Below are 17793 nucleotides of genomic sequence, written 5' to 3'. Positions count from 1 at the left end.
GACATACTGTGTTGCAAGGTCACCGATAGGGAGCTTGCTAAGGACGACCTTGGCTCCGGTCTTGTAGAGAGCCTCGAGCTTGTTGAAGATGATCTGCCACTCCGCGTCGACGATGGCCTGGTACTCCGATACCTGCTCGACCCTGACCTCTGCATTGTCCTTCTCGCTCTTCAGCTCCAGCTCAACATTCAGGCAAACAATCTTTGGGTTCTTGAACGACTTGGGCTGCTGCTCAAACCCAGCATACGAGAACGTCTTCTTGAACGCAACGCCGTTGATGAACTGCGAGTCCTGCAGCGCTCCTCCGGTAATCTTCTTGACCCCAATCAGCTTCTCGTTCAGGTCGTCCTGGTCCAGCGACAGGACGGCATCCACAACCACTGCATCACATCAGTTAGCTCAGTCACTGCCTGCATGGTTCCCTATCGTCATGTCCAAAAGGAAAAGATAACGCACTCTTTGTGAAAAAGTCTGAATTCCGCTTGATCAGCTTGCTGTTCATCGCTGTGCCCGCCAGTCGCCGCAGCGTCTCGATCTTCTTCGCCTCTCCGCCAGCAGCATCCTTCATATCAATTGCAATCTCCTTGATACGGTTGATGCACATGGCACTCGCCTTCCTCAACCCCTTTATAATTGTCTGAGCACTTACATCCTGCTCCACTAGGTCGCGCACTTCTCGTAGGATTTCACCTGCTAGCACAACTACGGAGGTCGTTCCATCGCCCACTTCTGCGTCCTGGGATCGTGCAATGTCGGTCAGGATGCGGGCTGCGGGGTGGACAATATCGAGCAGCTGTTACGGACAGCAGTCAGCACGGAGCCCTTGTAGACGTCTCATTCCTAATCAACTAGAGCATCTCCTTACCTTCATTACCGTTGCTCCATCGTTTGTGATTGTCTGCTTGCCGTTGGTGTCTACCAGTAATAGGTCCCCGCCATAGGGGCCTAGCGTGCTCTTGATAGTGTTCTGTACCGCAACGCAGGCGTTGATATTCGAGAGAATCTGTCCCTTGCCCTGCGAGGCATCCGTTCCTGCACATCAAACACCCATCGTAAGCTTAGAACAGTCACATTCGTGCTGGAGCAAACGTGTGATAGTAGAGGGGGGGGCAGAGGCATAGAAAAACTGACCCTCTTTCAACACGATGATTGTGGGTGTTTGGCCCGCGAACGCCATTGCAGCGGTTCAAAGTCAAGACAAATAGAATAAGCAAGTACGTATTCCTCAGGATAGATAGATTGGGGGAAATGTCTCTCCTTTCCCGCTGTCTCTCTCTGTTTAATTTGCAGAAGGTGGCCGTAGTGGTGTTCAGCGGTTTAGTTATTTTGATAGCTTTTCGCTGTGTCTCTTTTTTTGCTTTTTTCCCCCGTGCTGTGTCAGCAACTTCAGCCGCCAAACAATCTTTCCCCCTTTTATCTTATAACATACAAATCTCGACAGAAATATTGAAAAGGCTACGATGGAAGAAAGGAAAGGTATATATATATATATTTTGGAAGATAGTCTATCCGTCTAAATTGCTCGTAAACGTCATCATAGGTCCAACAGCGGCTGTACATATATATCGTCCATCAGTGCTACGGGTTGATTTGTTTGCTCAGTTCTCAAAGTGATTCTGGTCGTCTCTTCCTCCAAAGGCAACGGTAAGCAGGTCTGCCTGGAACTGGGCATCGTTCTGTAGCCGCGTTGCCTCTGCGAGCCTCATGGATTGGTCTCGCATGCCCACGCCAACACCGACGTCAACATCAACGTCAACTCCTACTCCGGCACCAACGCCTACATCTACGCCTACGTTGGCATGCGAGGCCATCAGATCGTCGTCTTCAACTACCTGATAGCTGCCTGTGTGGTCATGATGGTGGTGTTCGTGGTGGTGGTGATCATGGTCATGATGCTGCATGGGGGAATGATCGAAGTCATGGGTCAAGGCGTGATGAGGATCGTGTGCACCGTCTGTTTCATACGGACTCACTCCCACACCAACATTGACGCCATTATGGTGCTGAAATGGAGGGAGATGGTGGTGTATATCATCCATTATCTGAGGATCGAGCGGTATATCGGCGTAGTCCGCCATCTGCCCAGCGTGAAAAAGGGGAGTAGTGTGAGAGTGGGTGTTGTGAGGATGTGGGTGGGGTGTAGGACTGAAGGTTTCCTCCTTGGAGTACTGGTGGACTGCTGCGGACACGCTTGTGAGTTGTTGGTCAGGCTGGGTGGGGGTAAAGGCGTTAGAAGGAGGTATATCAAAAGTGTTAGCCCGAGGAGTAGGCGATGGTTTCTCCCGTTTGAATGGCAAGGTATTGGTTTCAGAATTGCTGTTGGTATGAGAGCCGAGTTGGATGCCGTTGGCACCGTTTATAGGTGCTTTGGGGCCTTCCTTGCATTGTGGGCAGTTCTTGATGGCCATGCTAACTGTCTCCTTGATCCGAACCCAATGATATTTTAACGCAATAGTAGCCGTTGTCTTGTTGATACCACCATGCTGCTGCTGGTGTATCCTACGAGCTATCTCATACTGCTGTTGTGGATCGGAGACAACCTCCTTATCCTTCAGCATCAGCTTCTCTGGCTCACCCTTCTCGCCACCTACAAGCTTGTAGTGGGTAGCTGCACTGCGTAGACGGCTCTTCTCAGCCCTATCTGCGCCGCTCGGGTACTTGGAATGTTTCAAGTAATATCTGATCTTGTCGAATCTTTCTTCAGAGACAAAGTCCTCTCCCTCTGGACCGAGATCTCGGCCGTATATGATTGCATCAATAAGCTGTCCTGGGTATGATCGTAGATTGCCACACCCTGGTATTCTGCCTACTCGTTTGAAGCCCAACGCGTCCCATATTCGACAGGAGGCTACGTTGGTTTCGTAAACCAGATTGAACACGGCGTATGTGTATCCCTAAGCAGACGAACAAAGTAACGAGAAGCAGATCAAAAGGTTAGCAACGTTATATCACCGTCAAAGCTTAAAAATGTATCTTGCTTGAAACATTGCTGAGCTCAATGCTCACCATCTGTGGTGCCCATTCCAGGTAGCATTCACCCATCAGCCGGCCTACACCGCGGTTTCTTGAGGCATCCGTCACCAGGAAAGCACCGTTACATATATGACTACTTCTTCCAGGGTAATTTGGCTTGATATTAAAGCTGCCCAGGCATATCTTCCCCCAGTCGGCGCCAATAGCTTCTAAAGACTGTACATGGCCAACGGTTGGCACGTCTCCGAGCAGCATGACCGCCGTGAAATGGGAGAACCAGTCTGTGCCAAACTCCGCCAGGCTCAATGGATTTATAAAGGGGTACGTGTCGCCCTTCTCGATCTCCTTGTTCAGCTGGTCGCACAGGTACGCCAGCAGTGAACGAGGGACCTCCTGTGCCGACGAGAAGGGGATTAGCGTCGCCGCCGTCACTCGGTCTCGCAGCGTCACCTGTCTCGGCAAGATTGCGGGAGGCAACTGGGGACTGCCGTTGCTGCCACTGCTGCTAGCACCCGGGCCACTGGCGGGTGTTACCGAGGTGGCTGCAGGGTCATGGAACGCTCCCGCGGAAGTCCCGGGCGAGGTGCGGTATACCGGGCTCCCTACCGGATCGTCGCCAGCGGGCCCAACACTGACAGCAGGCATGCTTCAGCCTCTCACGCTATCTTTTTCCCCCTTCGCCGAGTCAGATATATAGATCCTTGTCCAGTCCTCTGTCTTTGCCCCTGGCCCGAACGACGCCTGTACCTGTCACGAGACCATCAGCCTTAATCAGCCCCAACTGGCTCAGCCTTTTTATGTTCCAAAAAAATTCTGCATCCAAACAGGAGAAAAGGACCAAACTCGAAAATTTCTTCCACCGACAGGGAGCGTATCGCGGCGGCAGACTCGCTGGCCCTGGCTGCTACCCACCCAAGGGCTCACCCGCGAACAGAACAGGCCTCCCTAACTGTGGAACTGGCGGTGCAAGGGGTCCTTTACCTGGGGCTGGGGGGGTACGCACTCTCAAGAACGGCTTCGTACTTTGCAGAACGCGGGGAGTTTTTTGCAGCAGGAACGAAAAGGCGGAAAAAGGAGCGCGAGGACAGGTTTTCTTGGCGGCGCTACGGGTTATAGTAAACCCGTATGAGTAAGCTATGGCTTAGGTAAGGCGATGTGATGTTGATACGCAGGCTTGGCTCATGCCCTTGCCCGTCGCTGTTTCTCGCGCTGGAGGGCCTTGATGCCGGTTCGATCGGTCGCGATGGTTGCGTTGATGATGCGGTCAAAGGCGGCGTCGCTCTCGTTGCCATCGTCGCTGTCGCTCTCCTCGTTGCAGGCGTCTTTCGCGGCTGTCACACCCGCTGGCGACGGTACTACTGCGGGTCCAGTCGCTTTTGCGTCTGGCTCGCGGTCAGGGGAAGAAGCAGTGCCAGCAAACGGCTTGGACATGAGTATCTTTCGCCGGATCTCTGCCATCTCTTCCTCATCGTCGTCTTCCTCCTCGGACTCCGGGAATGGATTGTCTCTCTGTAGAGCATTCCGTGGGATCTCGTCTTCGTCCTCGTCGTCATCACCATCGCCTTCTTCGTTCCTCTCCTCATTTTCCTCGTCTTCGGAATCCGAAAGAAAGGCCTGTCTGTTTGTATTACCCGTAGTCCACATATCGTCTGGCCCTTTCCCTTCTCGGTTCTCCGCGTATTCCTTCTCGATCTTCGCCAGCCACTTCTCCTCAGCGGCCTTGATGTCTGCTTCTGTCTCACAAGCTGCATACCGCTTAAACAGCTGCGAGTTGATCTCTAGAAACGGCTGGCCGTAACGGAAGTGCTGTAACACCTCTTCAGCCCAGTCTTCGTGTCCGCATATCATGAAAGTCGCAGCCAGTGCTTCAACGCAGTTCAACCGCCACGGTTTGCCATAGTTCACCGTGTTTGCTGCCACAAGGTAAGGCACTGTATCCCAATAGTATATTAGCATTGAATCCAGGCCGCCGTCACACGGGATATCACGCACGCAATCTCTCTGTCTTTCCGCCAATTTTTGACCAAGGTACTTCGCTCACTCGTACCCATGAACACTCCACCACGGCTGCACCATACTGCTCGAGCAACGGCTTGTCAGCAGGGGAAAGGGTCTGCTTTGCATTCGGCCTATATTTTGTTCCTTTTCATCAGTCGTGTCTCGTCATGATTGGGAAGTTACATACGATATTACCACCCCCGGAAACTTATGTCCTATACCCAGATCGCGCATATATCCAAGCTGCATCAATCGTTTGCCGGAACATTTCTTCGGGTCACAGTGTCCCAGGTCCCAGCAGGCAGCTTGAAAGGGTGCGTGAGGCCGTTTTCCATGCTCATCTACTCCGTCTTTGATCACTGGCCGTCGGTAGTCACCCCGCTTGCTCTTGCGGGACATCGTGTCTTTTTTATGTCGAACCATCCTGAATTAACGACGGTAGTCTATCGGCAAGGAGCACTGTCTTCCGCCTTCTGGAAGTCCTTGTATCTCAGAGCAAATGCTCTCTATGAAACCAGTTTAACAAAACTAATCTGCTTCATCAACTATTTATGTCAATGTTCAGGACGATTATAGAACTTTAAGCCTCCCAGGATTTAGTTATCTGTCACGTGAATCTTTGCTGATTAAGGCTCCCGAGCGAGAGCTAACATTGAAGAAGAATATGTACTCAGGAAAGCAAAGCATTAGGGCTTGGGTTGTATTACGCCCGTCTCTACTGTTTTCCTCTTTTTCCTTCATCGGATAACGGCGATGATGAGCAGGTTTTGTTGAATGCGGCCCGTCACGGACTTAACTAGGGCTTAGGTCTTGGACTTTTGAGCTTCCTGATTTTCCCTCAGTTGACCTCCATTGGATGCAAATGCTATCCTTAGGCTTCTCCAATCCTCACCAGTTTCAAATCCCTGTTTTAAGTCCCTTACTCCCCTCAATTACCATTTTATTTGCCGGTGCTTTATCAGAATTAAAAGCACTGGTTAAGTACTAGGTAGTTCTATGCGACAAATTATACCCTTAGCCGCAGCGGGATCTACATGATTCCTCTTCTACGCGACAGTGCTGGAGCCCGCATGTTACAACGCTTATCACAGGTCAAACCCTTGTTTACTAGGCACTTCCTGGACGACTGAGCCTATAACATAGGGTGATCCCCGCAAAGATAACTATAAGATCGCCAATGACTTCGGATACTTGATGCAAATGAGTAAAGGTCATTGCCTTTTACTTTGCCAAAAGCCTTGCATCAATAAGGTACTGATAGTACCAATCACACTAATTAGATATGCGAGTATGGTCGTCATTCATCTCCAGCTAATACTACGCATTCGCGTGAATTATAGCCAGGATAAATTTATTCCTCCCTAGCAAGCTCAGCACACCATATGAGCCTTCATGTTGTCTTCATGTTGGGTGGTAATGGACAAGTTTTTAGGTGTACTTCAAAGGTCAACATGAAGTCTCTCAAATTGATATCCAGAGCCAAGAACGTTCGAAGTACAACTAGCATGTGAGCTCAAACAGGGTTAATCACCGAGGTTGGATTATCCACAACGGCACTAATGCATGCATGTCGATCAAGCCAGCGCTGCATACAAATATCCTGACTGCTTTCTCGAAAGAGTTGAAGAACGACTATCTATCAGCTCTGAGCAGATATTCTGTACTATCCCTGAGACTCTCGTTGCGAATCTAAGACACATAATATTAAAAAATACTGGACGAGGAACTTCAAGGGTTAAATAGAATGTCGGCTTAAGCGATCTCTCTATCCCTTGGATGTACCGAAAAGACAAACTTCGCAAGGGTCAAATGTAGTTGAGGACCCTCTGGGTGAAAGACGACCTGAACATAGGAAGGCTAGTGAATGCCGATTTTCCTGTTAATGGCTAGCACAACTAAAGGTCCATTCACGGCTGGGCAATCGGTCATCAAAGCCGGTAGTTAGTTATATATCGTATAATGCTAGAGAATATAGCCTGGAAGGCATTGTGAATATCATTTGTGTCCGGAGAAGCACGTATATTTCACATATAATAAATCGTATCAATGAACTCACTCCATTCTCGAGACTATTTCAAATGGCTCTTAGTCACACTCCTCCCTGGCGAGAGTATGACCATGGACATCTATCATGTCTATTCAACTATATAATCCTCTGGGTAGAAATATAGAGTGGTTATTCAAGCCGCATATCTATTGTGGGCACAGCAATTCGATGGCATAACTCGTTACGACCGCCAGCCATTAACTCCGTATCCTAATTTTCCGTTTAGAACGTTAACAATTGCTGCACTTACGGATATTGCATAGAAATGGGTAACAGTTCAGACCATAGGGGTCCGTATACTTCAGATTGCCAATATTATTTACCCTTATGGCTCGTCGAAAGTCATTACCTAGTGGACGGCTAGCCTCTAAGGGCTCAAGGCGAAGCGTTCTCGAGCGCTGTTGTCGGATTGTAAGATACCTAAATCGAGGATGTTATACTCGAATAACGCCGCGGCAAGAAGCGCGCATCGGCTAGGTTGCGTTAGTTGACTAGTTACCTTAACTAGTTAGCTTGCTGGGGCTGAAGCCGGCCAATCAGCAGCCAAGAAACCCGACGCAACTTCTTGCTGCTTCATCGGCTTCACAATCTGGAAACTTCGCGGGAGAATTGGAAGGAGAACACAGGCCACAGAACAAGTTCCAGGCTGGCGCGGTGAGTCCTGCACGTACACCTGGGACACTCGGACTTCCGCTGGTATTTATCTGCATATCCCCCATAGATCCCAGCCACACAATGCACATCGGCTGGTGCTCGGTCTTTGCAGGCGGCCAATTCCAAGGAATCAATATGGACGAGCCTCTCTCGCGAGCATGTTTAGCTTAAGGCCGGAGTTGCACTGGTGACGTTAACTATGTCAATCTTTCTCCCCTTTCTTCGAATTTTGATCTCCAGGGCGTACGTAAAACCTGTGGAATATCATAGTACAGGCCTCTTATACTGTCGATCATGCTCCGTTCCCAATACTGATATACAAAGCACGAAGCTGATCATCGCGTGAAATGGGAAGGTTAGCCTGCAGTAGGCAACGGGGGGAAAGGGGAAGAAAGGGACGAAAGACTATCATCCAGTTTTGTTCTCGTCTTTCGTTTCTTTTCTTGTTTGGTAACTAATGAGCTCTGACTCTGCGGGTGTCCCATCGTGTAACAGAGCCGCGCGACTCATTGGAGTGGTGGAGGACAGAGAAATAGCCTGGTTGGCTCATTTTTTCCTTCAGAGTTGGAGAGTTGCAAATAGCGGGTGGTATATACTCCAGGCACAGAGCTCAGATATAATAAATGGGCACTCACGTTCAACACGTCGTCATGGTCGCATGACGGATACCCTGGGGATTGACATCCATTGCGCATAAAAAGGCGATTCCCCTGTTTTCCTGGTGGCTGACTGCATATATAAATGAAATGCCAGCACCTCTCTGTGTTCCAAGTGTCTTGTCGCTCCTCAACGGATAGCAGTGACAGTACGCCAATTCTCCTACACCATGACATCCATGATCAAAACTTTTCTCTTTGCAATGGCCCTTTTCGCCTCAATTGTGTCCTCATCTCTCCTCAGCGCTCCCAGATTTCCTAAGAGATGCATATGTGAACCTCCTACGGAGCTTCCTGGAGTCAAGTTTATCCCCTATCGAAGGAATCCCATGAGTCCTATCCGTTATGTCCAGTGTTTTGCTGTAGGCAGTTCCTGCAATTTTGACTCCGACTGCCCTAAACCTTCTGAGGATCACTGCGCCGCTCTTGCAAAGACCGAAAGACGCGTTGTTCCTGCCTCGTCGATATGCATAAGTGGACTCTGCCGTGTGAAGGATGCCCTGTGGAATGACTCTTGCGATTGTCACACAGGATGTAGCAAGCACCATGATTTGGCTTGCGTGGAGGGAAAGTGTACCCCAAGCAAGTGTACTCCTTGTGGGGAGAGGCCACAACTCATTAAATGCTGCCCCCCGGGAGTGATGGGGCATGACGGTACATGTGTCTGCAAGGCTTCAATGGCCGATTTTTGACTTTTCACATCGGAGACTTCATGGTCTAGCAAAAAGATATCTTACACTCTTCGATGGTTTCTATCGAGGGAGGCCGGACATGAGAAGGTCGGCATGGGGGCTGACCGAGCGAGTGAGAGAGTGAATGGGACACTGGATAACTTTGCCGGCAATCAATATGAAAAGAATATTCATTTGTTGCCGGGGGCTGGGTTTATGTTATGTACTATGATACCATGGCGTTGGCTTTTTCTTTTTCTTTTTTCCTTTTTTTTTTTTTGCAATTTATATTCTCTCCCCGTTGAACATCCTGGCCGATGCATCGGGTTGAAGAAACGCGTAAGGATTTATACTGGGATTTTTTTTTCTTTTTCTTCGGTCATGTATCGTACGACCCCTATTGATACCATATGTGTTTAATGCTAATGTACTCCGTAGTCTGTACTCCGCAGAGTTGAATGCATGCATACGACAGATGTCAAACGTACGTCTCTCGGCCCTGAGGCGTTATAAAAAGAGAAAAAAAGGACGAATTCTCGATAACTGGGGCACCAAAATAACCATAGAATAACTAATGTGACATATCTCCAGGCAACCGCCACTCTATCTGATAAATGGGCAGCCTTTCTATGTACGATACCTTATATCTTATATCATAACACATTGATACATCAAATAGAGCAGATAGGATTACACCCACACCCTCCTTGCCACACACCGCCAGCCTACTCTATGAGCTGGCTTATTTTTGAGCTAACCTAGTAGAAGCATGCAGGACTCAAAGGCGGACAGCCTTAGGTAGGTCATCTCCCGAACGCAACCGTAGCAACCTGCATTCTACCTATATAACAACAATGCCCAGGACATCAAATATAAGCATTTTGCCAGGAGGTGAGCGTAAAACTAAGCTGCAATGTTGATACTTGATGGGGATATAGCCAGTGATTGATCCTAGAAGAGCCGGAATGTGTTGCAGACATGATAACAAAACCGGTGGTGAGTCATTAGGGAGCTAACTAGTTAACTGATCTGGGAGGCATCGGGGTCAGAAAAAACACCCTTTGTTCCTTTGTCAACTATAACTAGTTATTTGGCTTGGTATTCTTTTGTTATACCGATATATCACACTCTGTACGGAGTACTCGGCACATCTTTCAACTGACACCTTGAGCCAAGCTTATTCTAGGATCAATCGGAGCCCCATCCCCTAGCTCTTTCCTTCTTCATGCCTTAAGCTTTGTTGAGACGCCCAACATTCTATCGAACGGTTCGGTTGAGGACCCGCGGGGCCAGCGTACCATGGAATTTCCTGATACATCCTGCAGTGGCCACCAAAGACCCGGTATTACCCGGCACCATGTTGCTAACCATGGTTTGCTGGGTATCATAAACCATGGATTAAAGGTGACTACTTATAGTCAATGACATAACGATGACGAGGAGTTGCAGCGGTGAGGCTGGTAGGGAGGCCGGGGGCAAGGTCGGGGGCGAGGTTGGGTCGAACGGGCATCCCCCAGCCTGAGCAGCAAGAGCGACCTCGCAGATTAGCAAAGAAGCTATGACGACGGCGGGCTGGTAGTATCCTTGGCTGTCTTTTCCATTTTTAGACAGCTTGAACCTGCGCCTTTCAACAAGAACCCTTAGCTCGTTCTGTGGGAGTTACTGGACAGGCTGAGCAAGGAATGGTTTGGCATGGAGCCAGCCATCGCAGGCACAAATATGGCTCTGACAGCCCGAAAGGAGCACTGATAGAGGGTATCGGAGCCTTGGTCCGTTATTTCGACCAGCGCTGGGATATACACAATCAACCATTCGTAGATTTGATCTTCCTTGGCTGTCGATGGGTAGTGACCATAGCTGGCGTTGATGGGCTGCCCCTTTACTATGACGTTGGACTTCACTTAAGCGCTGGCTTTTGTTCTATAAATGCTTAGTTAATTATCAGGTGTATTCACAAGTAAGAATGCATACTGAAATAGACGGAGAAAGTAGTCCTGATCACAAAGGTGAAGAGCGTGATGGTTCATAGCCTCGACATGGCCCAAATAGGGGATTTAAACGGGAGCAAAGCGTCTACCCTCGGCCTACTGATGTATTTATTAGAAGTAGATATGATTGAAAGTAGGATACATATATATATACCTTGGATAAAAGAATACTCAATAATCGCATCAAGTTTCCATAATTCATTATTGCTAGGGACGGGATATTATTATATTTTGCTCTAGAGGACTTTACTCGCACTAGAATCAACGACATGAAATGCTGCAGGGCAATTATTGCTCTAGAGAGACAGCATAGACCGCAATGGAGATGCGTCTGCCTGTTCCATCCACCCCCGCGAGGAGATAAGATACCTCGGCCAGGCAGGCAGCTTTCTACCAGGGCCGCCAGAGCGAAATTGAAAATAATACTGAAGATAGTATCGAATATTGAACTGCATGCGAGGCGTTCGCTGCTTTTATAGCTGTAATCTGCTGACTAATCACTAATAACTAGTCAGTTCTGGCCCACGATGATGAAGGTGACTGAGAATGATGAAGACGAGGTCGAGGACGAGGCTGACGAGCTGCGAGAAGAGACAGCGCCGTAGAAGAGTGTATATAAATGTAGGCACAAGGCAGTAGTTCTCCGTATCTGCGTCCGCTTTGCCCTGGCAGGCCGCTCTAAGGAGGCCGAAACACTGCGGCCAAGCCTGAACTAGTTATTTTACTAGTTAGTTAACTCGTTAAGTTAGGCAGTTGACAAAGCCGACCTCGACTTGGTGATAGCTTCACGCAGATAACTAGCCAGGAAGATAGAACGGCTTCTGGCCTCAGCGCTAATGTGACTTCTGCCCTTCCGATACTCGACCTTCTCTACTGCGTCTTTTAAGAAACCGACAACCTGGAGGCGACGTCAGCTCGGATGGCGGCCAGGGACCGCTTCAGCGCCTACCTGGAGCCACCCGCACAGTCGACGCTGCAGCGGTATATCCGTACGTTCTCTGCCTCGCGCCGGTGCGCCCGGATGTCTTTGCTGCTTCCTGGCCAAGAGTGAAGATGGCTGCTGACCGAGTGACTTGGATCAGATAATGCGTGCGATCCCCAGAACTACGAACCGAACCTGGCCCTCAACCTGGAGGTGGTGGATTTGATCAATACAAAGAGGGGAAACGCGTGAGTGCAGCAGTCCAGCCGTTTGCGCTGGATTTACTTCTCTAATTTCAATGGGATGAAGTCCTAATAAGATGCCAATGGTAAAGGCCTCGCGAAGCAGCAATGACCATAGTCCAGTTGATAAACTCCCGGAATGCGAATGTTGCGATGCTAGCCCTCGCTGTATGCTCCTACCGTTGCCCCCATTTTTCACCTCTAGTATCTCAGGAGATATACGACGCTGACTGCTTGACCGCTCCGCTGTTCTTTATACTGCCCAGTTACTCGACATATGTGTCAAAAACTGCGGATACCCGTTTCATCTCCAGATCAGCACAAAGGAGTTCCTGAACGAACTAGTTCGAAGATTTCCCGAACGACCGCCTATTCGACCATCGAGAGCGCAACAGAGGATCCTCGAATCGATTGAAGAATGGAGACAGACGATATGTCAGACCTCAAGATACAAGGATGACCTCGGATTCATCCGTGACATGCACCGTCTTCTCCTCTACAAGGGTTATATGTTTCCTGAAATCCGTCGTGAAGATGCTGCCGTTCTGAACCCAAGCGATGTATGTTGGCCCGCCTTCAGTTGCTACGTACCTTTAGCTCAACAGTCTATGCTGGTACTAATGATGCACACCATATAGAATCTCCAATCTGCCGAGGAAATGGAGGAAGAAGAGAAGATCGCTCAGTCCGCAAAACTGCAAGAGCTAATACGAAGAGGAAACCCGGATGACCTTCGAGAAGCCAACAGACTGATGAAAATAATGGCAGGCTATGATACTCGGCATCGGACGGACTATCGAGCAAAGGCTGCAGAAGAGGTCTCGAGGGTTCAGGAGAAGGCTAAACTTCTTGAAGAGATGCTGGAGAATTTTAAGCCCGGAGACAAGTTATCAGAAGGAGACGTTTATGAGGTGCGTGTTGGCTGTCATCAGAAAGAGAATTGCGACAGATGCTTACCTGACTTACACAGGAACTGGCCAGCGCTCTTCAAAATGCACATCCTAAAATACAAAAGATGTGCGAGGATGAGTCTGAAGACAACGAGGCTGTATCGAAACTATTAGAAATAAACGATAGTATACACCGAACGGTGCAAAGATATAAGCTGATTAAGGCCGGAGATGTAACTGCGGCATCCAACATACCTAAGGGTACTCTGGGGACGAGTACGGGCGTTAAAAAGAATGCTGCCAACGAACTATCTTTGATTGATTTTGGAGGCGAGGAAGAGCAGGTATCTGCTGCTTCCAACGGTAGTACAGCTATTAAGCCGCCTGCTGCTTCCACGCTTGAGGGTGACTTACTGGGCCTTTCCTTCCAAGACGAACCTCAGGGCCAGGGAAGTGTTGCACTCCCTCTAGGACCAGCTGAAGGTGAGTGATAACTTCCATATTTCCGTCCACTCTCACAGCACTGCTGCTTACCACTGAAGAAGGCTCTTCATCGGCTTCCCTTCCGAAGTCGCCATCAATACCTTCTACTTCAACGCCTACGCCTAGACCATCTGACCCATTTGCTGCTATTACGTCGGGAGGGTCAAGGACATCGTCACCGTTTAATAAACTACAGAGCTCAGCTTCTTCAAACGCCGCATCTTCGTCATTACTAGATTTAGGCCAGCTAGCATCTGGGCCACCAGTCCCAACCCTACATGCACCACATTCGCCCCAACAACCCAGCCAGTCCAAACAAGTGACGCCAGCCCAGACATCTGACGCAGATGACGAATGGACCTTCTCATCTGCTCTTCCAGAGGAAACTCTACCCTCACAGAACACCATCGAAGTTCTCAACGCCACCATAGGAATAAAAATGCAGGTGAAACGCTTTCCTGGTGAGAACAAAATACATGGCCTTGTGTCATTCTCTAACAATACCCCTCACGCCATTTCAGAACTCCATTTCCAAATCGCCATTGAAAAGGTACAAGAAGCCCTCTCCCTGTTTCCGTTTTCTTGCTTGACATTAATTCTATTTGCCGTTTCTCAACAACCCATGGGCCTAAGAGGTATTTGGATGACTATCAGCTAACGACATGTTTCCTCTCTTTTACACATTTGCAGGCCTATTCCCTTCAGCTCCGGCCTCAGTCCGGCAGAGATATTGCGCCATATCAGAAGATTGGAGTTCAGCAGCAGCTCCAGATGGACGGAGTCCAGCCAGGCAAGGGAAACACGGTCAGGCTTCGGTATAAAGTGTCCTACAAGGTTGGACAGGAATTAAATGAGAGTGATGGATTGGTGCCATCGTTAGGTATCTCGTAGAAAAAATCGGGCTAGGGAGGCGGGCTACTTTTCTGCAGAATATATACCGCCTTGTTATTGACCTTGCATTACAGCCGTTATCTTCACCATTTGTATATATCGGGTCCACGGAAAAATGCCAAGGGTATTTTACTAGGGCCATATAGTTGCACAGCTACGCTTTTAACGCTTTTAACGTAATTCCTGTCTTTTTTGCCCGGCTACTTTTCTCGGGTGAGAGTGTTTTGAGAATATCTATGACGCTCCCTGGACGCATATTTGTCGATATATGGCCATACGTCTTAACTCTGGATAGTGGTTGACAGGAACCAGTCTTTTAATTTGTTGGGGGTAAACACACTGCACTGCCCCCTTTCCTTGCACTTGTATACTGGCAACTTAGAGAAAGAAAATCTAGCGGTAGTTACCCAATCTGAACCCACCTGATTGATACAAGCACGAGCGAAGCTCGATGTGTGTATGTAGCCTGTAACACGGGGGGCGTTTCAAGAGGCGCGGCCAGTCTCCACTTAGTTAAAATAGTTAACTAACTTAGTTACGCGCGCTCGTGGCTCGCGGACTAGCCGACACTAGTAATTTAGCCGCCCGTTACCGCAATAGAGTTCAGACCGAGACAACGTCATGCGCTCCTTCTGCGCTCCTTCCTATAACGATACCACAGCATCTATGATGCACATAGAGCTTGCTCTAAATATACCAACACAGTACCGTGGATCAAATGCCCGGATACTTGGCTAATACCACGCTACGGCTACAGTACAGCGCTTGCAGCCCCCCCGGCCGCTGAGATCTGGTAATTCTCACCAGAAACGGTGGTATTGGCAACTCAGTGCAAGATGACACCTTGGTTCATAATCCTCCCTAAACCACGCAAAACAAACATCGTGGTAGAGCCCTGGTATATCACATACTTTTGGCCATGTTGCAGGCTCTGTGGTGAAATTCCTGACGCAAAAGGGTCTACGCCCAACGTCATGGCGATAACCCGCTTCTTCGCTTCTGGGGATACATTGTTATCCAGTCACCCAGGTGCGGTGGAATGGGATACGCAGTCGGCCTCATGTGCTATTGTAGACTACCCGTGCTTGGATTCGTGTGTCCCCGTCACCTTCAAGCCCCAAGTAATTTCACATGGATCGTGAACATGCTAGGTAGACGCTTTAAGGGAGGCTGCGATGCGGTGGCCAGGCTATTATAGGGGAAGAAACCACGATATATTTTATCTCTTCCTCGCGATGGAAATTTACTCATGATATCCTTCTCTTCAACGACTCTGGCCGAGGAGGTTTTCTTCTCTGCAGAGCGAGAGACTCCATGTCTCTCACCTGCCGATACCATGGCTACGCTCTTTCCCTCCCGTACTGCCCGGAAACATCGGCACGCATTTTCGTAAGGGCGTGGTATGACGACAACATCTTAGGATTCACGGCTAGTGATAGTTCAACAGCCCCAACACTTCATCGCCTCGAAGCTTCTCGTGGTTTTGGGTAGAGGCTGTGGCGTCTTATCTAGCCACGCCCATATGGCATACTGAGGTGAGTCACTCTATACAGTGATTTGCCCCGTGATGTCATGGCTATTACGCCTATAAAAGGAAGGAATTCCTCAGGAATTTGTCCCTTCCTCTTCTCTTTCTCTCTTTTTTTTTTTCATCCTACACACCGTCGTTCCGAAGCTCGATAATATCGACAGTATTCATTGTGAGAATTATCTATCAGGACATACCAGCCTATATATCTTCTCTTAATATCGAGATTTGTTACACTAGGCTCTCGGCCTCCCAACCTCGTTTTAAATCTCCGTTGGAATCCTCTCCCTTCCGCCTGGTTTCATATATCGGATATACTAGAAGTGAGTCACACAGCTGGCAACGCACAATACAATATCTCACGGTAACTAGATATTAACTTGACTGCAGCACAATGGAAGGAGAATTCCGCTTTGAGGACTACATAAGGACCTGGTCACCTTCGCCGCCTCCCCAGGATTCCCAGGTTGGACTACACAACTCATCCGCCAACCCGGACGAAGGCCATCCTACCAGCCAGGCCACCGATCCCCAGCCTCCTACCAGCCAGGCCGCCGATCCCCAGGTTGGACTACACGGCTACTGCGTCGACTCGGCCCAGGGCCTTCCTATTACCCAGGCCACCAATCCCCAGCCTCATATCAGCCAGGCTACCGATCCCCAGCTACCTATCAGCCAGGCTACCAATCCCCAGCCTTCCATCATCCAGGCTACCAATCCGCAGCCTCCTATCAGCCAGGCCACCAATCCCCAGGTTGGACCACACAACTCATCCGCCAACTCGGCCCAGGGTCCTCCTATCACCGCAGTCATCGCAGGTATACACCAAGGGTGGATGGCGAGGTACCGCTCTCACGAATCTGAATTCAGAAGAGCACACAATTCCAGAGAAAGGTGAGCCATCATGCTTTGCCTCCTTTATTATTTACTAGTGTTAAGAACATTAAACTAACACTCCACTTTTCAGAGCCTTCATCTGTGCCTCACGCAGAACGGGCAGGGATATTTCTATTCGGATGCAGTCAGCCAGAAATGCCTCGAAATGCCACTATTTTAATACCGGACGCTGGTTCAAATTCAACGAGGACGACGTCAGAAACTGCAGGGACTTCGATATCACTTTTGAGCTTCCTGCCTACTGGGATGAAGAAATTCAACCGCCCACAACCTGGAACTCGACTTGGCCACCACCGAAGTATGCGACTGATTGGGATATGAAGCCTACGCTTCCTCCGCCCATTCCGCTTGAAGCTTTTCAAAAAATGCAAGTCAATGCGGAGAATGTTGTACTGGCAGTCCGCGGTGGAAACCCCCGTCCCACTGGGCCACCTCCGGGTTATGAATTCGTATAAAGCCCCTACACCACAGCACCCCAACGGCCATTGAACTTTAACCCTTTTTCGCTTTACCCTAAGCCCTCCGTAACTGTTCATTAACTATCGCACACTCTACATCCTATAACTCATGTTTTAGCTAGCTCTTCTGGATGTCTTGGCTCTTTTCTGTGATTGATTCTCTTTTATGGTTTTCTCTTCTCTATATATCTTTTTATTTTATTTTATTCTATTCTATTCTATTCTATTCTATTCTATTCTATTCTATTCTATTCTATTCTATTCTATTCTATTCTATTTTATTTTATTTTATTTTATTTTATTTTATTTTATTTTATTTTATTTCTTTATTTTGAATTACCTTGATTTTTTACCCATTTTTATGTGATTGATTCTCTTCAGGGATTTATTTCTCTTCTCTGTCTTACCTTGGATCGTCTGGATTATTACTTTTTACTTTTTTATTTTTATTTTTATTATTATTATTATTATTATTATTATTATTATTATTATTTT

The 17793-nt window shown here is 48.5% G+C and overlaps 5 protein-coding genes across 5 annotated transcripts; 2 read left to right on the top strand and 3 right to left on the bottom strand.

The window, feature by feature from the left end:
- Nucleotides 1-147: 147 nt before the first annotated feature.
- TRV_07968 (uncharacterized protein) lies at nucleotides 148-1177 on the bottom strand (the record flags this gene model as incomplete). Its single annotated transcript, XM_003017981.1, has 4 exons — nucleotides 148-380; nucleotides 457-793; nucleotides 866-1032; nucleotides 1132-1177. Coding segments are annotated over 4 exons (783 nt in total), but the record flags the coding sequence as incomplete, so codon positions are not given.
- A 421-nt stretch (nucleotides 1178-1598) lies between these two features.
- Nucleotides 1599-3327, bottom strand: TRV_07967 (acetyltransferase, GNAT family, putative; the record flags this gene model as incomplete). Its single annotated transcript, XM_003017980.1, has 2 exons — nucleotides 1599-2894; nucleotides 3007-3327. The coding sequence occupies 2 exons, from the start codon at nucleotides 3325-3327 to the stop codon at nucleotides 1599-1601; spliced, it is 1617 nt and encodes a 538-aa protein (XP_003018026.1).
- Nucleotides 3328-4152: 825 nt separating this feature from the next.
- Nucleotides 4153-4929, bottom strand: TRV_07966 (uncharacterized protein; the record flags this gene model as incomplete). Its single annotated transcript, XM_003017979.1, has 1 exon — nucleotides 4153-4929. The coding sequence occupies one exon, from the start codon at nucleotides 4927-4929 to the stop codon at nucleotides 4153-4155; it is 777 nt and encodes a 258-aa protein (XP_003018025.1).
- Nucleotides 4930-12259: 7330 nt separating this feature from the next.
- On the top strand, nucleotides 12260-14182 carry TRV_07965 (uncharacterized protein; the record flags this gene model as incomplete). The annotated part of the gene is made up of 5 exons (XM_003017978.1): nucleotides 12260-12319; nucleotides 12418-12711; nucleotides 12790-13062; nucleotides 13122-13524; nucleotides 13563-14182. 5 exons carry the CDS (start codon nucleotides 12260-12262, stop codon nucleotides 14180-14182), a joined length of 1650 nt encoding a protein of 549 aa, XP_003018024.1.
- Nucleotides 14183-16337: 2155 nt separating this feature from the next.
- On the top strand, nucleotides 16338-17295 carry TRV_07964 (uncharacterized protein; the record flags this gene model as incomplete). The annotated part of the gene is made up of 2 exons (XM_003017977.1): nucleotides 16338-16837; nucleotides 16911-17295. 2 exons carry the CDS (start codon nucleotides 16338-16340, stop codon nucleotides 17293-17295), a joined length of 885 nt encoding a protein of 294 aa, XP_003018023.1.
- Between the last annotated feature and the right edge of the window lie 498 nt (nucleotides 17296-17793).

Source organism: Trichophyton verrucosum (genome assembly GCF_000151505.1).
Source record: "Trichophyton verrucosum HKI 0517 chromosome Unknown contig01207_1.f1.exp, whole genome shotgun sequence".
NCBI classification, from domain to species: domain Eukaryota; kingdom Fungi; phylum Ascomycota; class Eurotiomycetes; order Onygenales; family Arthrodermataceae; genus Trichophyton; species Trichophyton verrucosum.
The sequence above is the reverse complement of the archived record's forward strand: the minus strand, read 5'-3'. Positions and strand labels throughout refer to the sequence as shown.